Here is a 25,272-nt window from a genome sequence, read left to right as displayed (position 1 = left end):
CGTGCGGCGTATTTCCTAGTCACAAGAACTCCGCCTCAGGCCAAGCGGTACATCGTTAACCTCGAAGCTTCATGCTTTCAAGCGCATACGTCTACTTTCTTTCGTTTTGCCGACTACAATCGGAGTCGCAAAGCGTCCTTAGTCCTTCCACAATAGTTACGTCCATCGTGTCTTTGTAGTGCGGCATAGATGAGTGCAAAGACCAGCCAAATCTCTAATGTCGCTGCAAGTACCATGACAGTAACGAGCCCAGGATGCATGGTGGAATAACTGGTATGCGGTGTGATAGGAAGTCGCAAGTCGATGTATGTGAGCCGCCGTGAGTTCGTTTCAGATGTTCAGGTAGTGATCAGTCGATGAAGAGTCGCCGGTATATCCGTATATCCTGCAAAAAGTGTCACTTAGTTGCCGATGTTTTGATTGTGTCTCGAGAAATCAACTTGTTGCTGATCTGGAAAAATGACGATGGGAAGTCATACAAAGCCTGATACAGTCGCTTGCGTTGGCAGTCTCTGTAGACCTGTGATAGTATGTTGAAGATTAGTGTAGTGGGCTTAGTCATATTACAACGATGGACCTGAGGAAGGTTTCTAAACCATTGCCAAAGAGTGAATGCAACCGTGAGGATGTGATGAGTGTCGCACTTCCATGGGCACTTCACCGTCACGCATATCGTGAAAGTAACGGCCTAAACGGACCATGAAATGAATAAAGTCCGATTGCGATGTATCGGTAGATAGCCCTACTAGAGAATGAGGCATTGTAATGGTTCGCAATGTTCACCACACTATTATTGAAGGGCACGATGTAGTGTGCTCCCTAGTGCGGTCGTGGTTGACCGCTTTGCTCCTGCATTTGTTCTGGAAAGACACCAATAGACTTTCGTGTTGAATCATTGCATTGAATTCAGCCCAATGATGCGTTGAGTAGTTGGGATGCGAGAAAGGGTCATGCTCAAGATGGGATAGCCCCTGCACTACAATGAAGTCGCTATCTCAGTTGCGAAAGGGGTAGCAACGCACGCACCAATTCCTCCAACCACCCCAATTTCTCGTGGTAGTAACCCAAAAGAAGAACGCGACGTACGCGATTAAGACAGCTTGAACCCTCCAGGTACCTGCGTCTGAAACACGCCTGTCGGATCATACTTCCTTGCCACTTTCTTCATTCTCCTCAATTCGATACCGCCATAGCTTGCCAACGGATCCTGAAAGGATGCCGCAAAGTTGAGATATTTGTATGGATGGAACACACCCTCCTCCTTCGTTAAGCCTTCGATCAGCCTTACCAAATCCTTCAAAGCCTCTTCGAACCCATCGGTAGCGGCAGCATCTTCAAACGTGAAGATTATCTGCAAGAATACGAGGTCTTTCTCTGGTGCCTCGTCTGGTCCAAAACCTAGGCTGTTCGGTGCTGTGCCATTGCGAGGTGGTGCGGGAAGAGCTTGGAAGGTTATTTCTGCAATTGGCTTGGCATAGGCATACTGTGCTGCGATTCCAGGTACGACGTCTTTCCAGAGGCTGTGGATGCGATGTATGATCGTCGAGGAGATTGAAAATGATGTCGTTGCCCAAACTGTCCTTTGAGGATTCGCGGCCACTTGTCTGGATGCATTCCTGGTATGCTCACTGATGGGCGCTTCGATCATGCCATTCATGACCTGCGGCTTCACTTCGACGATACTTCTCAACGTGCTAAGTTTTGCTGGCCGCGTGTCCCACATGATGCTGACCGGAGTAAATGTCGCTGCCGTGTGGTTATATCGCACTGTGACCCAGCCCGCTGCGTACGGATCATACTCCCCTAGTTTAAGCTCCGTGTATGCCGAAAGTAGAGGCGTGGTAGCATTGGCTCCGAAAACAATCCTTCCGCCGTAGATAGGACCGGCGGAGAAGGCTTTCAAGTCGAAGCGCGTGACAACTCCGAAGTTGCTCTGCCCTCCTTTGAGTGCGACGAAGAGATCAGAGTGCGATGTCGCATTCGCGTTGATGATATTCCCGCTTGCAAGTACGACTTCAAAGTTGATGACGCCGTCACACGCCCAACCACGCTCCGGGCTGAAGAAGGAAATTCCACCTGGACGATGTTGGTCAGTCTTCTGTCTCAACTGGACCACTAGAAGAAGGGTGCATTTACCTCCCGTCAAGAAGCCAGCGGTTCCTACGACGCCGATGCGGCCACCTAGTACCGTTAGGTTACGCTTCTCGGCCTTGTCGTATACATTCTGCCACAGCGCTCCAGCCTCGACCGCCACAACCTGATCTCCTCTCGCAACTTCTACCTTGTTCATGCTTTGCATATCGATTGTCACACCGCCGTCGATGTTGTTGAAGCCGGCGTTTGCATTGTGACCACCACTCCTAATCGCAAACTTGGTGTTATTATTCTGCAGCAGAGTGGTGATGGCAGTAGATACATCCTTTGCGGAGCTTGGACGAATGATGCAGGATGGATGTAGCCGAAGTTGAAGGAATGGGTAGGAGTGGATGGATGCATTGTACGTCGGCGTTGTGGGGAAGAAGGTGCTGTTTGGAAGTATCAAGGCTAAGTCTGCACATGGATTGCTTGGATATTCATATGCAGTTATAACACCAAACACGAGATACCATGCGGAAAACAATGTAAGGAGCCCCATTTCGCAGAAACTCCAGGGTTTGGTTGTCAACGGATACTACCGTATGTGACATGAGCGCCATTTTAAGCTTCTTTCGAAGATCCTGGCTCCCCGCGATGAGTAAAAGCAGCAAAGCAGCGCGGGTGATCACGAACACGAGGAAAGTGGAGTGCAGATACGATGATCCATTTGTGATGTTGTGATCCCGAGCTTCTGTTCAGCCGCAGCTCGTGTGTCTCGATGTCATTGGCTGACGTGAATATCGGAATCTCAATGAGGCAGCAGATGCATAGTGAGGCTTGCATAACAACTAATATGAGTTTATTGTTGCAAAGGCGGGGAGCCGGACTGGTTGCGCTGTAGTGAATCAGTTCAGAGTGTGGTCACGACCATGATTCAGGCATGGGAGTCGATACGGCCCTTCATTATGGTATTGCGGGTTATTCGATCACAATCTCATCGGACATATTTGACAATGGTCCATCAAAAATCAATCGCTGAGACAATTAACATTCCGACTATTTGTGGTTCAATGTGTACTGCGGTGCTAGCGACCAATGCAGTGCTTCTCGCAGTCTTACACTCTTTTTGCAATGGGCAGCTGAATGCTTTAGTCATTCAGTCCATCAATTAATTCTTGCATGACCCGAACCGCTACGTCGACGACGGGCGTCGTATCCGCGATGCCCTTATCTTGCTTGCGTCCATTTTCTTTCAGAAGAAATATGCGGTCGAGATCTCCGAGAAGCGTTGAAACAATTGAGAAACCATGCTGAGTAGGGGACTTCCAATGAGCCTCGTCCTGTGCTGTCCTATTTCCAAAAACCTTCTCTTGTCCAACATCGATCTTGTGACAAAGCTCGTTGCACTGCAGCGTTAGGCTGATGTAGTCAAATTCTAGGCGGGGAAGAACTTGAAGGAGTTGTCCAGAGTTACGCATCTCCTTGATGAACGACAAGATGTCCAGGTTGCTAGTATCTTGCTTCAGCAAAGAGTTTCCGGAGTTCTTGATCATCTCCTTGTTCATACGATGCCAGATCTGCACTCCCTTCTCCCTCTCATGGACATAGTCACGGAGTATCCTTGTCATTGGAAGTGGTTTCAATTCGCTCGTCTTGTTGGTGGGTTTCCCGAAATCGATGTATCGGTCAGGGTTCTCTTTCAGGTTTCGAACTTTCTTTATCACCTTGGAAGAGTAGCCTGTCGCAAGAAGTAATCGCGAGTAAAACTCGTTAGGCCTGGTGGGCACTTCATTGAGAAAGATTTCTTCCAGATGCCACTCCATCATCTGCTCGATCTTTGGCCAAGTGCCGGTGATCAAGCCCCGCTTAAGAAAGCAATTGTACAAGTGACAAAGGGCAAATATTTGCGGACTAGCGTTCGCGAAACCAAGTCCCATTTCTTCGCGCAATAGAAGCTGGGTCAAGGAAAGCTTTGCTCTTAGTGTCGGAATCGTGTTCCGCAGGAAATCGCCATCTTTCGGTGGAAGTATATAGTGAGCTGCAAAAGCTTGGCGCATAACCGAGTTTCCAGCGTTATCCTCGATGCCTTGGTTCTCGAGACGTTCCATGAGCTCATTCCGAGCTTCTTTATTTGTGAAAGCTGGCTTCGGATAGTCGTACTGTAAGCCGTAGAGCGGGTGCGTAGACTTCAACAGTCGCATCTCGGCGTATCGCATGGGAGAGAACGGTCGACCTATGATGAAGGATCGATGTGTACGTGCTGATTCTGTGACTTGCCAGCTGTTCCTATCGAATTTGATATTTTGATTGTGCCAGGATGCGAACTGTTTTTCCTCTTCCGCTGCCCTAATTTGCATTGGCATATAATGCTTCAATAAATGGGCTTTATCGTTCGATCGGATCCGTATGACCACTTCAGCGGCGAAGGTAGTGTTCATCGAAACATGTTCCCAAGTACCTAGGGAGCCGTAGATTCGGGAAAGCGCATCGAATGCCCCATCTAATATTGGCATATTGAAGCCCTTTTCGTGTCGCTTTCTGACTTTCTAACATCCAATTAGTTTCTAGTAGAGAAGTGAGTACTAATGCAAGATCAGAAGGGCTTACATGTTCTAATCCTGATTCATGTAGATAATGGACGAGGAACTCATGATCGTCAGAATACCGCTGTGTGGAAATATCCTGGTCACTCAGGCATGCTGCTAGAAACAAGTAACCTGGGGTGGATTTTCTCCGTTCCGATTCGATCCTTTCGAGCGACCTCGCGGTCTTGCCGAAAAACTCGTCTGTTTTGAGAGAGGGGTCGAACGCCGTTAAACCCTTCTCGTCAGCCTCTTTGACCAAAACCTCCTCCTTGTGACGTACAAGGTCGAATGTGGCTTCTGTCATGAGCGTAGCTCGGATTTCGTCTAGATAGCAATCAGCGCCAGTATCCTTGTATGTATCCTCCCAGTCATGCTCCAGCTGGATCACGGCCTTGCGCATATCATCCACCAGACAAGATTTTCTCAAAGCCAACTCTTCTTTAGTCCTAGTTTTCGACTCTAAATTGCGCTTTGTGTCTATATCTTCTTTACTCTCCGTCTCCACATTAAGCTCGAACTTGCGAGCAAGCTCGTCCAGCTTGTTGCCCACAGCCTCCTGTTCTGCCTCAGCAGCCGCATTCTCGTCGGCTACGACATCTAGATTGGCGTTATCAACCTCTAACGTAGATCCGGGCGTCGGATTGGGAGTCACCGCTGACATGGGCGTAGTCGTGATGCTATATCGAAGGTCGGCGGATTTGGCTGTAACAGGTTTGGCAACTGATTGCACTTTAACCTTCTTCTCGAGTATCTCGTGGCAGTGTCTCAACAACCACAGAAAGTAGATATGCCCACTGTCCGAAGTCCTCTCCGACAATTCCTCCTGGGCATAGCGTTCTGCGTATGCCTGGCGTGTTCTCACAGCCCGCTTGTAGGAATACCAAACAAACTTAGGCATTGTCGAGGACATCTTCTTCGCCGCGATGTGTCTCGCCATTTTGAGGATCGTCTCCGTCGAAATGGAGTACTTGCCCTTCGAAGTGGTCAAGGATGCAGTTGACGAGGCAGCTTTGCTGGCAGCCGTTTCCTTGGCTTGCTTCCTCTCTTTACCTTTCAGTCGTTTCGAAGGCTGCTGTTGAGTTCCATTCTGAGGTATAGCTGGGTCATCAATCTTGTACCCGTTGTCGCGCGCAGTGACGACAAGCCAGAAGATGAAGCGGCTAGTGTCGAGTTTGTACTGCTCGTACGAACCAGCTACCGATACAGTCGTCATGATTCGCTGAGTGAGGGTAAGATGTCTATGGTAGTACGTAGGAAGGGGTTATCGCAAAGCGTGAGTTGCTATCGATGGTCGTGTTGGGAATGTTCAATGGAATCTGAAATATAGTCGAATACCGGAAGAACTTATAAGATAAAGGGAGGAGCTAATTAGCGCACTGATACAAGTCAGAGAATGTATATAAACGGGCTTTGATAAGAGAAAGGGAAAGTCTGTAAGAAAGGAGCGCGGCTTGCTACGTCGCGCTACATGCGAATATAAGCGTCACATGGTAGGATTTTCTAATGAAAGTGATTAGCTAAATGGGAAAGCTTTAGTCAATGCGCTTTCACTGTCTTATAGCTTTCTATGAATTGCGTAGTCAGGCCAGGCAGACTGCGCACTGGAAACAAGCAAACAGAAAATTGTAAGGCATCGCAAGCGGAACAGTCGAGAAGACGCTGGATGATGAACAAACGAGCATGAGAACAGTTCTTGAGAATGAGCCAAATATGATCGATATCTGTTCGAGATCAAAATGGTCATGGGCGAAGGCGACACGCAGACTTTCCAATCCGAGCAGAAGAGAGTCGCCCAACATGTTCCCAGAATTTTTAGCATATCCACTATTGTACTTGCCGTTATCGTCGGAGCGGCGAGTATAGTGAGACCTGGCCGACGAAAAACAATGCGACTGCAACGATAGCGACTGTGCTATACGTGACCGCAACCTTTGGGGGCGAATTAGAGTATTTTACAAGACAGCCGCTATGGGAACATACCTTGGTGTTATCGTCCCACATGGTCGGATGCTTCAAGTGCGTGGTTGCAGACCAGACGTGAAGAAACATCCCAACGATCATGCAGAGGGTAGCCGATGTTAGAAACATCACTGGCATTTGCCATGTGACGATTTGGAGCAAGCTAGGCGTCCGACGGCCAGTCTTTGATGAGTGTTTCCTCTCGCCATTGGTCTTGGAAAGTAACTTGCGTATGTTGCTCAGTCCATCCCGATGTGACGAAAGGCGGTGCAATCGTACGGTTTGATCGGCAGCTGTAAGAATACTGAAAAGCGATAGTATAATACCACAATACCACGAAGTGCGCACAGACCATGGTGACTCTTTTCCGTTTGGTAGGATATTAGGCCAGCTCCCTGTAGAGGTAAGAACGCCTGCTAAAAGAGCAGACTGCATAATGTCAGCATACAGAACGTTGGACAAAGCACCAAAGGCTACCAATAGAAGAGAGGGATGTGAGACCGTGCCCATCTCAATCATAGACGTTCGACAAGAAGCGGGCGACATCTGGAGAGCCTGATTGCGGTGGTGTGATCATATACGAGAACCCCTCAGTGACTTACCACAACACCAACAAAGTTGAGCTCACTCAATTTGTTGTCTCTCCATCGTATAGTAAGGTCATCTCGCTCGTCTTCATCTTCAGTATTCAGAAGGATTTCCAAGGGGTCGTACGTGGTCGGGTCAGGAGCGTAGATACCCCCACCGAAGAATTGTAACACCGTCATCAGCGTCCATCTGCGACCTTCACTCTCTTGTCCTATTCTCTGGTGCGATGAACTTCCCAGGAGCGGTGTTCGCGAACCGGACGTGCCTCTATCTTCGGCATCGTTGTCGTACGTCATAGTTTCTTGAAGTCTGTACGACGCAGTAATTCTGTCGCTAATTGCTGTCGGACCGGACTGTGGAGGAATTCTTCGAAGATTTTAGAGCCCAGAAGTACGATGGGAGTGTGGTTGTAGGTACATGTTGCGCGGTAGCAATCATCCGGTTTCTGTGGACGGTAAAAGGTCGCGTGCCTAGCGGTGCAGCCGCTTAATGACGCACGTCGGCGCGTGAGCCTTGCCAGCCCGCGCGATCTTCACAGTGTTCACCATATCGAACGAATAAAACTCGTGTGTGATGCACGTTGCTGCTCGAAGCACACCATGAGATGGGTCAAAATACCCGATGGCAGGAAAAGGTTGAGTCTGCTGCTGAGTGGCCGGATGTCGGAACAGTGGTCACTGCAAGGTTTCCCGGGGCCCCACGTACCCACGCGTTGAGATGCACTACCTCATGGAGCCGCCGCGACTGGTTAACCCGCGGCTATGACGTGAACCAATTTGAACAGCACGTCTCAATGCTAATCACAACAGCATTTCACAACACAACGCATCCTGTGACGAAGGTAGTTTTGAGATGTCGCCCGTAACGCAAAAATTAGATCTGTATGTCGGAACCGACAAGCACCGGTGGTGGAAGGAGGCGGTGGTATATCAGGTATATCGACTCGACTCTACATGCTTTCTCAGTATTAACAAAAGCGTCAGATCTACCCCGCCTCATTCCTGGACAGTAACGGTGACGGTTGGGGCGACGTTCCTGGCATCACGCAAAAATTGGACTACTTGAAGGACCTCGGCGTCGATGTGATATGGGTATCGCCAATCTATAAGAGTCCACAAGGTAAGCCTCGGAAGCAATAGATCCATGCAACATATGTACTGACCTCTCTATAGCTGATATGGGATATGATATCGCAGACTACGAGGACATCGACCCCAGTTATGGCACCTTGGCTGATGTTGACAACCTTATCAAAGAAATCAAGAAGCGTGATATGAAACTGGTTATGGACCTTGTTGTCAATCATACCTCAGAGGAGCATGCTTGGTTTCTGGACTCGCGATCGTCCAAGGCATCGTCGAAACGTGATTGGTACATCTGGAAACCCGCCAAATACGATGCTGATGGCAACCGTCAACCTCCGAACAACTGGGCGCAGATTCTAGGAGAGGCCAATTCAGCGTGGACGTGGGATGAAACCACTCAGGAGTACTATTTATCGCTCTTCACGCCCGAGCAACCAGATCTTAACTGGGAAAATCCTGATGTTCGTGCAGCTGTTCACAACATCCTTCGCTTCTGGCTTGACCGAGGCGCATCTGGTTTCCGTATGGATGTCATCAACTTGATCTCAAAGGTGCAGACATTCCCCGATGCGGAAATTTCGGTCAAAGACAACAAGTACCAACCGGGTGCTAAGTACTACGCAAACGGTCCTAGACTTCATGAGTGGCTGAAGGAGCTTCGACGCGAAGTACTTTCGAAATACGACACGCTCACCGTTGGAGAAATGCCATTTGTTCGAGATGAAGACGAAGTCATTCAAGTCGTGGGAGCCGAAAACGAAGAGCTGAACATGATCTTTGCGTTTGACTTGGTGGATATTGATAATATCCCAGGCGATTTCAAATGTACTCTGCATCCCTGGGATGCGCGCGACCTCAAGAATATTGTGAATAGACTGCAGCGTTTGATGCTCGAACGCGATGGATGGAATTCGCTCTACGTCGAGAATCATGATCAGCCTCGAAGCGTAAGCAGGTACACTGACGACAGTGATCAGTGGCGCGAATACGGCGCCAAGTTGTTATGCTTGATGCAAACCACTTTGGCAGGGACGCTGTATGTCTACCAAGGTGAAGAGATTGGCATGCGCAACGTGCCTAAAGACTGGAAGCCAGAAGAATACAAAGATATCGAAAGTATCAACTTCTTCAAAAAGTAAGTCCCCTACCCACCATCTGGACGTTCCGCTAACACCTGTAGATATCGTGACATGTATCCTGGCGATGCTGAAAAGCAGGCCTTGGCAGCTGAGATCATGCAACGAAAAGCTCGCGACAGTGCCAGGACGCCGATGCAGTGGGATTCGTCTGCCCAAGCTGGTTTTACTAGCGGAAAGCCCTGGATGCGTGTCAACGACGACTATCCCAAGGTCAACGCAGCAGCTCAGTTAGAAAACCCTGAGCCTTCGCCCGGCATGTTGTCTGTGCTTGAATTCTGGAAGCGTGGTCTGCAGTGTCGCAAAGAAAACAAAGATGTTTTCGTGTATGGTGACTTTGAAATGCTTGACATGGAAGACCAGAAGATCGTTGCATTTCGGCGTTGGAGTGAGAAGAACGCTTTTATCACCTTGCTAAATCTCAGCGGCGAGCAAGTAACATGGGAGAAGATGGGAGATCTCAAGGTGAAGAAATGGGTTGCTGGCAACTATGACGAACGACAGTTGGACGAGAAGGCGAAGAGTGGAAAGATACAGTTGAGGGCATGGGAGGCCATACTGGGCATGCTGCAATGAAGCTTGACCCGCTAGTATAGGAGTAGTCTGGAAATGTATTGCATACAAGACCATGAGGTCTGAATGATGATTCGCCGCAAATCAAAAGCCAGTAACGTTGAACAAGAACACTCTAAGTAAATGACGGACACAACCTTTCCGCTCAAATATACTTCTGAACATTATGAAGCCTTCAAAATGTTGTTTGCGATAACTTATATTCTTGTTTAATGACTCCATTGGTAATCTAGGTTCACGAGCATTTAAGTACTACTTGATGGATCGTATGCTGTAATATTTGTCAATATATAGTCCCTTTCCATGGACTAGAGATATCACAGCCATAAATCAAGTCACGTTAACTCACAACAATGATGCGCAGAAAATAAAGTCATCTTGTGTTAAGAAAGCTGAATGTCTCGTCTTTTCACAGTTCTTTTGTATTGACAAGGCGGTGCGGCTTAATAAATGATAGTCATACTTCTGCTATGCCCCGATATCTGTAGGAGTCCTTGCCAGAGATCATCTAGCCGTGAACAACCTTGGTGACAGATCATGGTTGTCTTTCCAACCCCGTCTATGTTGATGCGCTTCTTGAATAAAACCTCACGATTGGCAATTCCTTGATTTCAAAATAGCGATGCTTACAACCACAAGCCCCTAGATAGATGCAAAAACTTCGAGCCATTAATCTATGAGGAGAATATATGACTTCTCTACGACCTCGGTCTCTTGGGCAATACGCGCAAGAAGCAGACGCAATCTTGGGCGAAGAAGATGACATTCCTGAACTGAAAGCGCAATTCCCTTGATGCACAGCCTAGCTGACTCTGCCACGTCCATCCAAAAATCTCATCGTTGCAAAATCAAGTGCCTAAGCAGCTGCAACCACCCCTTTTTGTGCGAACAAGGCCGTCGTCGACAGCATTTAGCAGAGGAAGGCCAGGACAGCAGATCCACAACTCGAAACTAGGCACGATGCAGCGCTCTAGGCCCCTGGACCCTTGAACCCTTGAACCCTTGAACCCCTTAAGGAATAAAGAATATTGTGTAGAAAAAATTTGGTAAGATTATTCCTTTTTCGGATTGCGATGGGGTTGATAGAGTGGATGTTTCGATACCCTTAAGATGATCTTGAACTTTGGCAACACACACTGGAAATTACGTCTATACATTTTCGATAGTCAAATTCCTGCGATCCTGAGACACTGACCACAGCGATGTTCAGAGTATTGGTGTGTATTCGGATTAGTGCGGCATCCGGTTGAGATCTTCGTGTGACATATCCTGAAGGATGCTAGTGTGCAAGGCTGGACGTACCACTTTCACCCTAGTCTATCAAGATATCCCCGTTAAACCGTTTCTATCGATTTTGTGATTAATATCCAGTTGTGCTGGATGCTGCAATAGTCATGGTCTTATCTCTGAATGTGCATAGCGAGCACTGGCGGTGAATGGTAACAGTATTGTGAGTCAACATTTGCACAACGAACGCAGTCGCCAAAAAATCATGAGTAATTGTCTTCTTCTCGACGAGTGCTGAAAAGTGGCAAGCGCGGCTCCAAGCTGTCAGGCGAGCTGGCATTGTTAGCTCGATTTGCGACAGCGAAGGGCCGGTGTCTCTGTGGGGCCGCTTGGCACCGCTTGAACACAGGGAACGGTATTCCTTGTTGCGGCAGCGGAGTTGCGAGTCAAGGCGTGCCGAGTATACGAGAATCCTGCGACGCAAGTGCAAGATGGCAGGAGAAGGAACATGCCGTATTCGATAGACTGTCGAGCACATCTCGTCACAGTCTCCGTCATCAGTACCCGTCTTGTACCACCGACATCATTCTAGAACCTCGTGGTGTCATTAGCAAAACCCTCAAGCATCACTGTACCTTGGTATACTAGTAGATCTCCATGATCGACCACCATAGCAGAAACCTATTCCGATATGCCTGACGGTCCGCAAGGTCTCCGAACCCCAAAGGGGTATACTAGAAACAGCGATGTAAATGCTACCCGTGGGGCTGGTAAGGGAAAGGCTCTTGCGCAATTAAAGCTTGAATAGTCGGGGAGTCCTAGGCCAAAGACCTCGGCCAGGAGCTCAGATGCCGCGTCAAACTCTATGTCGCACAGGCCAGTAGTCTTTTACCCGGTGGTCGCTGCATCTATGGAGAAAGGAATATGGGCGACTATGTGTAATGTTTTGGACATCATACCTGTCTGTTGTCATGATGCTCGATTTACGGTCAAGTAAGAGAGGGTAGAACGATAAACGTCAAGTGTGGTGGCTGAAACAAGCTTAGCAGCTCCCGCTAAACAACCTCGGAACGGCGGTTTCCGCCATCCGACTCAAATGGAAGTCAAAATAGCCGACCTGGCAAACTCCTGCTTGCGCGCGACTCAGATATGGCACGAATAAAGGACACGCTAACGCTACTATTTTCCCCTCGAACTACCAAAGCTCACTCCACTTTAGTTTCAAGGCAGCAAGGCTGTAAAGCCGCACGGTGCGGAGAAAGAAGGCTAAGTTTCCTCCCCTGCGCACATCGGGCCATCTCCCGTAACCTTAACCTGCTTAACCTCAACCTACCCTGCGCATTCCAGGCATCTCCCGTACACTTGTCGTCGATCCCGCAGAGGATAGCGTGAAACGAGACAGTCTAGACAACCCTTTCATCACATCACGTCTTTCAATAGAGTCGCCATGTTTCGAAACGAAGCTACTATGAGCCTCGCCACAATGGTGCTCAGGGGCCAGTCACTGACTACCGATGCTTGCTAACTACGAAGACGTAGAATGCAAATCGAGGTTCTTGAGTATAAGAGAACCAGTTCCCAGCGCAAAAAGTAAAAGGCATCAGCTTCGATCTCGTCTACTTCAACACTCTCGCTTTCAGCAACCAAAAACACTTACTTTCGCTACTACTCTACTCGACTTTTCAGTCTCAAGTCTTTCGTTTGTGCAGAGCACTTACCTTCTTTACTATCCATATCGATCACATATCGTATCCATCCGATACCAACTTTCAACTTACTTAATCAATCTCGAACCAACAAATAATCGTCAACATGAAGTTCTACGCTGCTCAGGTTCTCGCTTTGGCCAGCATCGCCAGCGCTCTTCCTCGCCCCAACTACGGCACTGGATCTTACACTCAGCCAAGTGCTCCTCTCTCTACCGGTGTCTCTGGTCCTAGCTACGGATCTGGTGGCGCTAGCTCAGGCCCCAGCTACGGCTCTGGCTCTGGCTCTTCTGGCTCTTCTGGCGACAAGACCCCCAGCTCTGGCAAGGGAGGCCTCAACCTTCCTGGTCTCGGCGGAGGTGCCGGTCTCCCCGGTCTCGGTGGCTCTGCAGGAGGAAAGGGAGGTCTTGGCGGCATGCTCGGTGGCCTCACGGGTGCCGGCTCTGGCAAGCTCCCTGGTCTCTCCGGCGGCCTCGACATCCCCGGCCTCAGCGGTTCAGGCGGTGCCAAGGGAGGACTTCCCGGTCTCAGCGGAGGTGCCGGTCTTCCCGGACTCGGTGGCTCTGGCAAGGGAGGTCTCAACCTTCCCGGTGTCGGCGGAGGTGCTGGTCTTCCCGGTCTCGGTGGCTCTGGCAAGGGAGGTCTAGGTGGCCTCGGTGGCCTCATGGGCGGAATCGGAGGTGGCGCTAACGGCGGAGCATCTGGCGGTGCTCACGGAGGTGTTGGTGCCGGCGTAGGAGGTGGAGCATCTGGCAACGCTGGTGCTGGCGTTGGCGGCTCAGTCGGCGGTGGTGCTCACGGAGGAGCTGGCGCCGGTGTCGGTGGTGGTGCTGGCGTCGGCGGCTCAGTCGGCGGTGGTGCTCACGGAGGAGCTGGTGCCGGTGTCGGTGGTGGTGCTGGTGTCGGTGGCTCAGTCGGTGGCGGTGCCAACGGTGGCGTCGGTGGTGGTGTCGGTGGTAACGCTGGTGCTGGTGTCGGTGGTGCTGTTGGTGGTGGTGCCAACGGAGGAGTAGGAGCTGGTGTCGGTGGCCATGCTGGTGCCGGTGTCGGTGGCTCAGTCGGTGGCGGTGCCAACGGTGGCGTCGGTGCTGGTGTTGGCGGAAACGCTGGTGCTGGTGCTGGTGTTGGCGGCTCTGTCGGCGGTGGTGCTGGCGTTGGTGGCCACGCTGGAGCTGGTGCTGGTGTCGGTGGTGGTGCTGGTGTTGGTGGCTCCGTTGGTGGAGGCGCTGGTGTCGGTGGCCACGCTGGTGCTGGTGTTGGAGGCTCAGGCTCTGTCGGTGGTGGTGCTGGTGCCGGTGTTGGAGGCTCTGTCGGTGGCGGTGCCGGTGTAGGTGGCCACGCTGGAACTGGAGCTGGTGTTGGCGGCTCAGTTGGCGGCGGTGCTGGTGTCGGTGGCTCAGTTGGCGGTGGCGCTGGTGTTGGTGGCCACGCTGGTGCCGGTGTTGGAGGCTCAGGCTCTGTCAGCGGAGGTGCTGGAGCTGGTGTCGGCGGTCACGCTGGTGCCGGTGCTGGTGCCGGTGCTGGAGCTGGAGGAAACGCTGGTGCTGGTGCTGGAGCTGGTGCCGGCGCTGGAGGCAACGGAACCTACGATGCTTAAACTGCTTCAGTTGAAGCAGCATGGACGCTTTATTATTTGGACCCTGGATTAGACGACTGTCAAGATTCGAGATACGACTTTTAATTTAATTTTTTCAAAAGACTCTTCGCTTTGTGAGTGACCTACAGTGACAATGTCAACATCCAGCTTACGGTACTGTTGGTGGCGAAGCGAGCATGCAAGGTGGGTAGCTCTGACCAGAACACCATAGCCTAAGGATCAGAAGGCAGTCACTGCCTTCGAGCATGGTCTTTGCTGAATAGTACATCTCGACCCATCTGCTATGGCCTCGAAATATAACGGCAACGACAGCGTGCTCAGACAGTCCTGGAGATATTATCATAACCTGTGCGTGAACATTATAGTTACCCCTAACTCTGCAAGCTGGCGGTAGTGTAAGCGAATAGCAGAAAGTGATATCTGTTATCACTGCGCTAAGACGTTAGCTAAAGCAATGGTACAATTGCTTTCTATCTTATCCCTGAGTTGAACCAATAGCATGGTTTGAGATACAAACATCCATTCATATCAGAAGGTCAGAGGTCTATCAATACTCGACCATGAACCTATGAATATATGTATCAGGGATTCGCTAGCGCTAAACATGCGTCAACTGCAAGACCAACACTAGATGTTTGTTAGTCTTCATGGTATCATTTAGAGGCGTTCGAACAAGACTCACCGACCCTCCTTCTGCCGCACCACGTCGTCGATGACGTCCCGGTCCAGCTGGGGAAACATGCCTGTCAGCGTCTCGACTACGACCTTGTGTTCCTGACGTTGTATGCGCCTCGCTTCCTCTGCTTCAGCTGACGCCTGTCGCGCAGCGACATCTTCTGCCGTCAACCTCTGCCTTTGTCGGTCGTCTTCATGCGATGGTCGTTGCTTCTCGTTCATGTTAGACTGAGGAGCCTGACCGGGAAACTCCGTTGACGCGCGTGGCGGTAAATGCGGTTTCTGGGCTATCGCAGGTCCAGATGGATGGTGGGTATCATTGTCCGAGAAGATACGACCAATAGTGCTAAGTGGCCGTTGTATTGTGCGCAATAGGCCTGCGACAGCGGCATTCTCTTCTTCTGGCTGCTCCGCCTCAGACTTGCGATCCTTTAGACTGGTCGACCGTCGTGGCCCTGCAGTCTCTGCCTCCATCGAGTTTCTTTGTGTGAGTTCCGGCCGTAATGGTGTCGTCTTTTCCGCTATGTGATGATAGTGAGGTGAGGGCATACGTTTATGGTTAGGCGCAGTAGGGTGTAGTAACGCAGATGAAGACGAGGATTCGGCTTCCTCGGCTGCATGGCGTTCAGCGATGGCTGAGACGGCCGCTTCAACGTTTTTCTCGAATTCCTCATCAGTCACGGTCAAAGACGTCTTGTCAAGACCTTCGATGAATTGGATGGCGCCCATTAAGGATGATATGTAGTAACCTGCTTCTCCACCAAGCTTATCCTGGTTACGGAACCGCAGAATGTATTGTACGTTCGAGACAAGATGATCGGGGTTCGCTTGCAGTACCGTATAGATGAGAAGCGGTACGAAGGCATCGGCAGATTGATCGGAATTTGATGTCCGCAAGAATCCAAAGATGACCTTGCAACAGTTCAAGATACAGATTATCTTGTCTCTGGGTGCTCGATAGCTCTTTATCTTCAACAGCTCTTGTTGGGCCAGATGTAGAAACTTCTTGCCCTTCTCACCTACAGGCTTGATATCCAAGTGCTCTTCACTGACCCATTTGTATATCCGCACCTTCTGCGCCAAGACCTCATCTCGCTCTACGTCTTCTTGATGCTGACCTCTTCGGCCTGGTCCTGGCGGCTCTTGTCTCCGTCGACCTTTGCGTGGTGATGCAGGCTCTGGAGGTGGGATTGCGGGCGAGAATGTTTGAGTGTACAACCGATTCATGACTAGTTTCTCCATGCCTTCTCTTGCGTTATCGAACTCGGCGTCGGACACCGTCCGCCATACCTCGCATTGTGCCATCTTCTTGCTGATGAATTCGAGGAAGTCTCCAATAATCTTGACTTGCTCATGTACCATCCATTGCTTCTTCCCGAATTCCAAGAGGAAAGAGCGCAAAAATTTGGCGACAGGGTCTGCGGTCCGGTGACGGAGCTGTTCGAGAAAGCGGTGGAAGTCGAAGGGTAGGTCTGGCTCAGGCTCTGGTGCTGGCTGCGCTGGCTTGTACTTGGAAGCATGTGCGCTGGGCGAGGTCGGTTCTGCAAAGGAGGTACCAGTGCCAACGCGGTGTAGAGAGGAAGTGCGAGGAGGTGGAGACTGAAGTGAAGTCATCGAAGCCGCATCGTCGGCCGGAATAGGCAAGGGCTTGTCGAGCGGCACAAGACTTGACCTTCGGGGTGGGTAGGGAGTTGAAGGCGACTCTAACATGGGGGTCGCTATCTCCAGTCTGGGAGACATGATCTCAGTCTCGCCAGGCCCACCATCCCCCTCGAACTGATCCATGATGCTCTGTATCTCCTCCCGCGAGTTATCCACAGCGTCTCCTGTGCCGTCATGGTTCGCAGCATAGTCGTCAGCCGCAGCGTCTTCGGAATTTCTTCCACTTGATCGTTCTTGCGACATTGGGGAAGTAGTTCGGCTAGGTACGTTACTCGTCGTGAGGTATCTGTCGTCTTTGGGCGGTGGAGGGGGAGGCGAAGGTGATCGTATAGGTGCTTTGCCCGCCGATTTCTCGCTGAGCTCAGGTGGTGGTGTTGATGCGCGGTCCAGCGCTACAGTCTCTGTCTTGGTGGTGAGCTCCTCGATTGGCGCCGTAGACGATGTCTGCACAGCCTCCATATCTTTACTCTGGTCGACTTCTGCACCAGCGGGGGTCGCCTTCGACTCCTCCGGGGTCTCGTGCACTTTCTCTACCATCTCCGACGACCCTTCCTTCGATACGTGCCCCTCGTCTTGGGCCTTCATCTCGACTGGCTGCCCCGCGCCGGTCGTGGTATTCGTGTCGTCTGCCAAATCCGTTGGATCTGTGGCCTGTCCGGATAGAGGCGCGCTCTCGTTCATCGTGGCCACATCTTGTTGGTCATCGACCTTCTCTAGCTTCGCTTCGGCGTTGCTGTCTTGGGCTGCATCGTGTTGCGGAGTTGAGTTCGGGGGAGACATAGACCGACTGCGACTGGGGATTGTGGAGAGGCGATAGGTGGTTGATCAAGTGTCCATGGGTCTTCTATGGAGCTCGAAATAGCTCTAGCAGGGCATATATATGTCAACTGTCTCAGTCGTGGTCGTCTGTTGCGCCTGCACCTGCGCATCGTCCACATGGTCTCCCGGCATCTAGAAGCCGAGTCTCCGAGCGGCCCCCACTAGCGCGTCAAGCAATGGCAAACGTGCCGTTGCCAAAACCATTTCTCCACCGCGAACACCAGCCCGACCATGTGCGGCATCTTCTTCTCGCTCAGCCGAGCTGGACATGTGACGCCTGACACGAATACTCAGCAACTGCTCCAGAACAGAGGGCCTGATAGCACAGGGCAGCATCAAACTGTCATCGAATCCAGCCCCGAGGCATCTTCAACGCGTCTTCACGCGACTTTCCTGTCAACGGTCCTTGCTTTACGCGGCAACGACGTTGTCAAGCAACCTCTCAAAGACGTCGCCACTGGCTCCGTTCTTTGTTGGAATGGCGAAGCATGGAGCATTGCTGGACATGCCATTGATGGCAATGACTCTCAGCTTATCTTCACTAAGCTCTTGAATGCGTGCGCCAGTACAGGCGAGACATCCATTAAAAGCGTCATTCAGCTGCTTTCAGGCGTGCGGGGCCCGTATGCCCTTGTTTTCTTCGATGCACCTAACAATCGCATCTACTATGGACGCGACTGTCTGGGACGACGATCGCTGCTCCAAAAGTCAACTCCAGACGGCACACTTGTGTTGTCTAGCGTTTGCGATAACGCTTCTGGTGAGTCCTGGACTGAAGTGGAAGCCGATGGCATCTATGTCCTAGATGTCGATGCCGCAGACTCGACGTCGAAGTCGTTGCCAGTTACAAAGATTCCGCACCGCCGCTCAGACCCGAAAGAGGACTCTGGACTATCTTTCGTAGGTAGGTCATCTGGTGCGCGAGTCCTGCTAACAGACTCAGACCCTGCCATTTCCCACTATGAATCCAACTGTAGACATCGAGCCTGCAACACAGAACACGGACGCGACCGAGCAGTTGAGGTTATCGTTGGAAAGGTCGCTCAAATTGCGTACTCAGCATATACGAGAGGCAGTGACCAGCAATGCGACGCTGGGAGCTCCAAAGGACGCACAGGTCGGCATCCTCTTCTCTGGTGGCCTTGACTGCACAATCCTCGCGCGCATGTGTCACGACCTCCTACCGCTCAGCGAATCTATCGACCTCCTCAATGTCGCTTTTGAGAACCCTCGAATCCATTCCAATCTCGAGTCAGGAACCAGTCCGTACGAGCTTTGCCCGGACCGTATCACTGGACGATCGTCACACGCCGAGCTCATAGAAGTCTGTCCAGGGCGAGAGTGGCGCTTCGTCGAAGTCAACGTGCCCTACACCGAGACGCAAGCCCACCGTAGCACTGTCATGGCGTTAATGCATCCGCACAATACAGAAATGGACCTTTCCATTTCGATCGCGCTGTATTTCGCCTCACGCGGGAATGGTCTAGCGCACCTCTCAGACAAGGCTCACGCCGAGCCATATACCACCAACGCACACGTCCTCCTATCCGGATTGGGGGCTGACGAGCTTTTTGGCGGGTATCAACGACATGCAGTAGCTTTTGCTCGGCACGGATACCCCGGCCTGATCGAAGAGCTGGAGCTTGACTTCAGTCGACTAGGAAAAAGGAACCTGGGTCGTGACGATCGAGTTATCAGCGACAGCAGTAGGGAAGTTCGATTTCCGTTCCTCGATGAAGACTTCATCGCATTAGCGCTGAGTCTTCCGGTGACAGCCAAGTGCGATTTCGGCCTGGCGCAAGTGGTTGATAGTGAAGATCCTATGCAGTTCCTCGAGCCCGGAAAGCGCGCTCTTCGATTGCTGGCCTGGCAATTGGGCATGAAAAGAGTAGCTGCGGAGAAGAAGCGTGCGATCCAATTCGGCGCTCGCACTGCCAAAATGGAGACAGGCAAAACGAAGGGCACACATGTTCTAAGTCAATAAGGTTAGTCATCTTCATCTTTCTCCTTTGGCAATGATTACAAACCGAGCAAGCGATTGAGACACCGGTGTATATCCTCTGGGCTGTCCTATCTATTGATGGATGGGCGAACCTTCAAGCACGTGGTGTCGTTGATTCGTTTTCAGAAAAGGCAAGTCTGAGCCTTGTCAATATCATTGTGTTATCTTGGGTACTGTACTATGCTTTCACTAACACAACAAACAGTATGCCCATCACTGTCTAGTCATATCGGTCTGTCTATCGCCTGGTATTTGTATGCTGCGTGACATCGTCTCATCCTAAATAAGCTTAGGAAGGAAGAAAATGAAACGACTATCCGCTAATCTTCACCTTATCCATTCACCATCTCCGACCGACCACTCAAAACTCGAATGCCGACAGGCAAGGATGCACCGATCGTGAGGTAGCCCGATCGACACAAATTGCGACTTCATAAGCGCAGCCGCAACCGTACGAAGCGCCATCCAAACCAGAATGCGAAAAAAAACGTTGAAACGGTGAAGTTTGAACCAGTGCTTTTCTGTCTGGCAGAGGCGCTTCCGTCAGGCCGTACACCATCATGGCCTCCATGTCCGCTAAAACCATCGCCGCCAGGAATATGATCACCAGAACCATGACGGCCTTCGCCATGACCTCCATCACCTTTCTTTTCGAGCAAATCAATGTCAACCTCTACTCAAGTCAGAGTATGTGACGTAAGGACGGTGGAAGCCATCATCAAGTCATGTAAGTTCATTGCAGCAGGAATCATCGATACCAAATGCAAAGTAGATGACGTAGCCCCCAATGAGAGCAATAACAAGAGTAGATAAAGCAGGCCAAATGACCTTGGTCCAGATGAGCCGTTTTCGATGTGGGCCTTCTTTAAATCTGTCGCACTCGACTGAGAAGGCCAAAGGTTTGCATCAAATGGCAAATCCTCTACTGGGGCTGATATACTTACTGGCCGGCATGACGGTCCAGAACTACGCGACTCTTTTAAGATGAAGAGACCTTTGTATGGATACTGCAGTAGTCTTGACGGCATACATCGCCTGAATGAAATATGGTGTAGGTTCTAGTCGCAGCATCTCGTAGGGAAAGAAGCTCTAAATACGATGACCGTGAGGAAAGGTTGAGGATCCCTAACGGCCTTGCGTGTCTACACACGCCATCACTTCAGCTCTTACTGAAAAGAATTGAAACCAATCCCATCCATGTTTACGCGTATCGGACTGCCGAAATGAACGTGCATTCCTTATGTGCAAACTGTCTTCACGTGCGATGATTGATCCTCGATAATCAGTGGCGAATCACATGTCGTAGAAGGTTCCAGCCACAGCTGCACCGCCACAATGACGCAACGCTATGTGTCTATATACCAGCCACCACGCACTCCTCAAGCCTTTCTCATCGTTACCTGCAAACTCTCAGTATCATTCAATCTCCCAAACCAGACGTCGTAACATACCACTCAACGACACATTCACCAACAACCAGCGACAGCCAGAATGCCTGTCCCCATGCCTTCCACCACCTCACAATCCACCCCAGCGACGCAGTCTTCAGCTGCTGCGCAGACGGCGCACAACGTACAGAATGCGGCTACGCAAGCTCTAGCGAGCGCGACCCACAGTGAGAAAACCGAGCAGGAGAAGGAAGCCGAGCGACGATACGAGGAGGCGATGGAGGAGGAGTACGCTAAGAGGGAGGGTGGGGCTTAGGCTTCAACATGTCAACCATAAGAGGAGGGGAGGATATATCACAGGCTCAGAACGATACCCAAAACGATCAAATTCACGTCACGAATAATAGATGAAAATCACCACTTTATTCAATATTCAAATTCACAACTGTGTTACCCTGCCAGCGCCTTCTTCACTAACTCCATAGGCCTCTCTCCCATAGGAATCTTCAACGCCAACTCATGCCCTTGATCCGTCATCTTCCCCCACGTCTTCTGCAATATCCTTACAATCTTATCCTCATCATGTTCCTTCTCAAACGCCTCGAACTGGTCATCCAAGAAAACTAGGCAAGCCACGTCCTCCAACACCATTGTCTCCTCGTTGGCCTTCAAATCCTCTTTCCGTATCAAACTGCCCACTGTCTCGCTGTCTTCTTTACTGTACCCAGAATCTAGGCATATTTGCTCAACAAGTTCGGCTTGTCGTTTCTTGAGGTAGGTGCGCCAGGCGTGGTAGCCGGGGCGTGTCATTGGGTAGCTGGATCGTGGTACCTCCCATCGGCGAAAGTGTTGGGCGCGGATTGCTATGCGAAGGGGTTCTGAGGCATCAGGGGCGCGTTTCTCGAGGTAGGAAGTGCATTTCTGCGCGTAGTGCAGTTCGTATGGCATTTCTTCATTGTTGATGGTTACTTTGTTTGGGTCGAGCGCGTGGGCGGCGTCGATGGCTGTCAGGGCGCGTTCTAAGGGTGTCGACATCGTGACGGTGGCTCAAGTGGGTGGCAAGGATCTTGGGGGTAACGCACAATGTTGCGATGGGTGCGCGAGAGTGTTGTAAGGCATTTTGTCTGGTGTGAGATTGGTCGATAGGTGTTGCGCAGAGATAGCGGCGGATGCCCCGCGTCGAGTGGGGGGTTTGCTTGGTGGTACCCTGTCTGTATGCCCTGTCGATCTTCGCATCATAGCCGCAGCGTCTTCACCGTCTATCTCGACGTCTTTGCTATAAACCCGCTGCACCATTGCGTCTTATGCAAATGCATGGGCTCCTGCATACTAGTCGCGTCGTCTTCGCCCTGGTATCTTGCATAACAGGCGTAGATGCATTCGCTTCATCCGATTGGGCAGATACAACCCCCCTGCTCCGCCCCTTCTAACCTCGAAAATCAACCCGCTCACCTTGTTTCTCAGCCTCACCATATATTAACACAGTGACCGAGAAGTTTACGCCATGCCTCACACACCTCCTGTTCACACCTACACCTCCGTCTTCGTTTGTCTGCTTAATTGTTCATCCGAGTATCTCCAATCTCGAATTCGTATGCTACATGTCTCAAGGCTGGGAGGCGTCGACTGGCGTAGGGGCTTTGAACGATTGGTTCACACTTCACACCACCGAGGAACCTCTACCACAATACGACGAAGGCTTTATACTAGATTTCGACGAATCATGGCTATCAGCTTTCATGGTTGATGAGGTTTTGCCAGGTCCCAACAGCTCGCATACACAATTCAACGCAGGCGTTACCTCATTTGACGACAGCGCTGGTTGCAATGCTGATGTCGACTTGGATACTTTAAGTCTTGCTGGGCTACCCACCCCCCGCATGCCGTCATTAAACCGATTGGATTGTCCATCGGATCTTCTGAAGGATGGAGCTTCGGAGAGAGTGAACATAGTGGCTACAGATGAACAGGAGACTAAAACTGAGTCAGCAAATGGTTCCTGCCTGTTCCCTACAGGCAAAACCGTACTGGGTCTCAGCGAAGAATCACCACCGACAAGGGCTTATCATCAAAGGCCCGCAAAGCGTTCGACTTCTGACAAACCTAAATCCAAGAGGACCAAGATTTCGAACGAAGTCCGCGTTGTGTTGGACGCGCACTTCGATAATAGCGCTTATCCGACTGATGGTGAGCTGGTTCTACTATCCGGAAAGACTGGATTGCCTGTATCAGTCATCAAAAGGTGGTTCGTGAATGCAAGGGCACGCAAGACTATGCCAGAAGGTAAGAAAGCTCATGGTCTTGTTACCAAGTCAACTATACTTGACCCTCGTCATCCGATATTGATGGTTCATGATCTTGAACGGTGCTGATAATACTTTTGTAGACAATGCCGACGCAGATACAAACGTGGATAGTCAAGAACTTCATGAGCGACCCGAACGTAGTCTGTCGCTGGAGCCTGTCGTTGGTCGAGATAGTCTTCAGGACTTGGATCGATGCTCCCCTGCGCCCAGCGTAGCCTCACTCGAGAGATATGTGAACCAGACCGCAGATCAGGACTCAGTTCCTACTTTAGTCATCGAATCAGCCTTACAAGCCGACCATTTCCTACTTGCACCACTTGTTGACGCGCAATCATCCAAACGTCGCAACACAATCTCAAAGTCTAGGCAGCAGTCTCCAATGCGTGCTTTCAGTACGGCGGGCTCAAACAGCTCAGTTGGTTCTCGTAACAGCGTCAGAAGTTCATGCAGCCATATCTCTGTCGATTCAAGGGGTTCTCGTCGTGGTCGTAAGCGTTGGACACAACCACCATTACCGCCCGAGGCGCATCGACGGAAGATAACTCTAGCAAGTACTCACAAGCAGTCAAATGGAAGCTCTTTGCATGAAAAACAGGTGAGTGAATCGTTCCTGTAAGCACGATTTGGGGGTATCAGCGCTATAACAATCTAATACTTTTGACAGAATTCGAACGTTCCTACGTTACGAAGTACCCGCTCGTACTTTTGCACTTGGTCTAGCTGCAACAAATCCTTCCCGAATCGTTCCGCGTGGGCACGACACGAGGAAGCCATCCATCATTGCCCCTACTATTGGATCTGCTGTCTAGACGTAAAGATAGCCATGCGGTTACCAAGATGTTTTGTTTGCGGCGAACGCGACATTCTTTTGAGCCACCTTGTCGAATGCCACTTCAGTAGCTGTGCGGAAAAGCCGGAAGAGTGTCGGACTTTTGTGCGAGAAGACCAACTCTCGCAACATATCAAAGGAGTTCATCTTGATAAAGGGGGCGGCAAGAGTTCGATACCCAAAGACGTTCTCTCGGCGTGGAAAAAAGACAACCCCTCTTTGTTGCCATCAGCTCTTATCTGCGGTTTCTGTGGTATGATCATGGATACTTGGTCGCAGAGACAAGCACATGTCTTTGATCATCTCATCGACGGCATATGCAAAGCTGCGTGGTGGCCATTGAGACTACCGTTCATACCAACGAGAATTCCATGGTAAGTACATAGAAAAACCCAGCATTGGGTCTGAGCTAAAATTAGAGCAGTGCTGGTCCCTATACCTGTTCAGGTTGCATCAGTACATTCGCAAACATACAAGTAGCCTTTGAACAGCACGAAGAACGTCGAACCTACTCTTGTCGTCATATCCACGACTGGCATGCGCTATTCGAACGCAATAAGACCGTGGACAATCCGCCTTTCATCTCCTGTCGCCTGTGTGGGACGGGATATCCGGTCCCTGACCTGACAGCTCCGGGTAGGGGCTACATAGATGACATGCGTAAACACGCGGAGTTCCACAAGCTGCGAGAATGTACACAGGATATTTTCGCTGACAAAAGTGACTTCCATGAACATATGCGCATTTGCCACGGCGCGACAATATGCTCGACTTACGCTCCTTGGCGCGTCAAGCGATTCCTAGAGCAAGCTAGACATGGCATTGTCTTAGGTGCAATGCTTGTTACCGTTAATCCTTTTCTCACAAGCAATTCTTTATGTGATACTAATTCTTTTGGCTTTCATCTTGTGTACTCGGAGGCTGTTTCTGTGGATTGCGAGGATGTTAGCAATGGGTAATTGAGACGTTTTCGAAGATTGTGGAAATCACTGACAAAGAATGCCACTTCCTTTACAGAATGTGCTCGCAATCTGAAAACGCTGGCACTGGATCACTGGC

General features: G+C 50.7%; 10 protein-coding genes across 10 annotated transcripts; 5 read left to right on the top strand and 5 right to left on the bottom strand.

Moving 5' to 3' along the window:
- Window positions 1-897: 897 nt before the first annotated feature.
- Window positions 898-2,663, bottom strand: CC77DRAFT_1040911 (FAD-binding domain-containing protein). The gene is made up of 2 exons (XM_018527219.1): window positions 2,137-2,663; window positions 898-2,076 (listed from the first exon to the last, which is right to left on the bottom strand). The coding sequence occupies exons 1-2, from the start codon at window positions 2,633-2,635 to the stop codon at window positions 1,091-1,093; spliced, it is 1,485 nt and encodes a 494-aa protein (XP_018385760.1). The 5' UTR covers window positions 2,636-2,663; the 3' UTR covers window positions 898-1,090.
- A 561-nt stretch (window positions 2,664-3,224) lies between these two features.
- Window positions 3,225-5,874, bottom strand: CC77DRAFT_1061791 (hypothetical protein; the record flags this gene model as incomplete). The annotated part of the gene is made up of 2 exons (XM_018528466.1): window positions 3,225-4,622; window positions 4,684-5,874. 2 exons carry the CDS (start codon window positions 5,872-5,874, stop codon window positions 3,225-3,227), a joined length of 2,589 nt encoding a protein of 862 aa, XP_018385759.1.
- A 626-nt stretch (window positions 5,875-6,500) lies between these two features.
- CC77DRAFT_1031554 (hypothetical protein) lies at window positions 6,501-7,504 on the bottom strand (the record flags this gene model as incomplete). Its single annotated transcript, XM_018526673.1, has 3 exons — window positions 6,501-6,590; window positions 6,642-7,049; window positions 7,223-7,504. The coding sequence occupies 3 exons, from the start codon at window positions 7,502-7,504 to the stop codon at window positions 6,501-6,503; spliced, it is 780 nt and encodes a 259-aa protein (XP_018385758.1).
- Window positions 7,505-7,714: 210 nt separating this feature from the next.
- On the top strand, window positions 7,715-10,082 carry CC77DRAFT_963880 (glycoside hydrolase). Its single transcript, XM_018535676.1, has 4 exons — window positions 7,715-8,141; window positions 8,192-8,327; window positions 8,381-9,428; window positions 9,474-10,082. The coding sequence occupies exons 1-4, from the start codon at window positions 8,061-8,063 to the stop codon at window positions 10,003-10,005; spliced, it is 1,797 nt and encodes a 598-aa protein (XP_018385757.1). The 5' UTR covers window positions 7,715-8,060; the 3' UTR covers window positions 10,006-10,082.
- A 2,634-nt stretch (window positions 10,083-12,716) lies between these two features.
- CC77DRAFT_120226 (hypothetical protein) lies at window positions 12,717-14,644 on the top strand. The gene has a single exon (XM_018530136.1). It carries the CDS (start codon window positions 13,042-13,044, stop codon window positions 14,530-14,532), a length of 1,491 nt encoding a protein of 496 aa, XP_018385756.1. The 5' UTR covers window positions 12,717-13,041; the 3' UTR covers window positions 14,533-14,644.
- Window positions 14,645-15,113: 469 nt separating this feature from the next.
- CC77DRAFT_1040908 (vacuolar protein sorting-associated protein 9) lies at window positions 15,114-17,816 on the bottom strand (the record flags this gene model as incomplete). The annotated part of the gene is made up of 2 exons (XM_018527218.1): window positions 15,215-17,816; window positions 15,114-15,159 (listed from the first exon to the last, which is right to left on the bottom strand). The coding sequence occupies exons 1-2, from the start codon at window positions 17,647-17,649 to the stop codon at window positions 15,114-15,116; spliced, it is 2,481 nt and encodes an 826-aa protein (XP_018385755.1). The 5' UTR covers window positions 17,650-17,816.
- A 13-nt stretch (window positions 17,817-17,829) lies between these two features.
- CC77DRAFT_120506 (asparagine synthetase domain-containing protein 1) lies at window positions 17,830-20,017 on the top strand. Its single transcript, XM_018530140.1, has 3 exons — window positions 17,830-18,588; window positions 18,632-19,673; window positions 19,984-20,017. Exons 1-2 carry the CDS (start codon window positions 17,920-17,922, stop codon window positions 19,670-19,672), a joined length of 1,710 nt encoding a protein of 569 aa, XP_018385754.1. The 5' UTR covers window positions 17,830-17,919; the 3' UTR covers window position 19,673; window positions 19,984-20,017.
- A 233-nt stretch (window positions 20,018-20,250) lies between these two features.
- On the top strand, window positions 20,251-21,394 carry CC77DRAFT_1061785 (hypothetical protein; the record flags this gene model as incomplete). The annotated part of the gene is made up of 2 exons (XM_018528465.1): window positions 20,251-20,377; window positions 21,171-21,394. 2 exons carry the CDS (start codon window positions 20,251-20,253, stop codon window positions 21,392-21,394), a joined length of 351 nt encoding a protein of 116 aa, XP_018385753.1.
- CC77DRAFT_1020839 (glutamyl-tRNA synthetase) lies at window positions 21,098-22,416 on the bottom strand. The gene has a single exon (XM_018525146.1). The coding sequence runs from the start codon at window positions 22,111-22,113 to the stop codon at window positions 21,529-21,531; it is 585 nt and encodes a 194-aa protein (XP_018385752.1). The 5' UTR covers window positions 22,114-22,416; the 3' UTR covers window positions 21,098-21,528.
- Window positions 22,417-22,582: 166 nt separating this feature from the next.
- CC77DRAFT_1050520 (hypothetical protein) lies at window positions 22,583-25,172 on the top strand (the record flags this gene model as incomplete). Its single annotated transcript, XM_018527627.1, has 5 exons — window positions 22,583-22,628; window positions 22,690-23,361; window positions 23,465-23,979; window positions 24,049-24,587; window positions 24,638-25,172. 5 exons carry the CDS (start codon window positions 22,583-22,585, stop codon window positions 25,170-25,172), a joined length of 2,307 nt encoding a protein of 768 aa, XP_018385751.1.
- Between the last annotated feature and the right edge of the window lie 100 nt (window positions 25,173-25,272).

This window comes from Alternaria alternata (assembly GCF_001642055.1).
Source record: "Alternaria alternata strain SRC1lrK2f unplaced genomic scaffold CC77scaffold_11, whole genome shotgun sequence".
Classification (NCBI taxonomy): Eukaryota; Fungi; Ascomycota; class Dothideomycetes; order Pleosporales; family Pleosporaceae; genus Alternaria; species Alternaria alternata.
This window is presented reverse-complemented; position numbering and strand designations above follow the sequence as displayed.

What these genes read in the sequence shown, in the direction of transcription:
- CC77DRAFT_1020839 (XM_018525146.1), bottom strand. Translation starts at nt 22,113, where the DNA reads ATGTCGACACCCTTAGAACGCGCCCTGACAGCCATCGACGCCGCCCAC.
- CC77DRAFT_1040911 (XM_018527219.1), bottom strand. Translation starts at nt 2,635, where the DNA reads ATGGGGCTCCTTACATTGTTTTCCGCATGGTATCTCGTGTTTGGTGTT. An exon ending in CGCTGGCTTCTTGACGGGAG is followed by an intron (nt 2,077 to 2,136) that starts GTAAATGCACCC and finishes AACATCGTCCAG; the next exon opens with GTGGAATTTCCTTCTTCAGC.
- CC77DRAFT_963880 (XM_018535676.1), top strand. Translation starts at nt 8,061, where the DNA reads ATGTCGCCCGTAACGCAAAAATTAGATCTGTATGTCGGAACCGACAAG. An exon ending in AATCTATAAGAGTCCACAAG is followed by an intron (nt 8,328 to 8,380) that starts GTAAGCCTCGGA and finishes ACCTCTCTATAG; the next exon opens with CTGATATGGGATATGATATC. An exon ending in AGTATCAACTTCTTCAAAAA is followed by an intron (nt 9,429 to 9,473) that starts GTAAGTCCCCTA and finishes TAACACCTGTAG; the next exon opens with ATATCGTGACATGTATCCTG.
- CC77DRAFT_120226 (XM_018530136.1), top strand. Translation starts at nt 13,042, where the DNA reads ATGAAGTTCTACGCTGCTCAGGTTCTCGCTTTGGCCAGCATCGCCAGC.
- CC77DRAFT_120506 (XM_018530140.1), top strand. Translation starts at nt 17,920, where the DNA reads ATGTGCGGCATCTTCTTCTCGCTCAGCCGAGCTGGACATGTGACGCCT. An exon ending in AGGACTCTGGACTATCTTTC is followed by an intron (nt 18,589 to 18,631) that starts GTAGGTAGGTCA and finishes TAACAGACTCAG; the next exon opens with ACCCTGCCATTTCCCACTAT.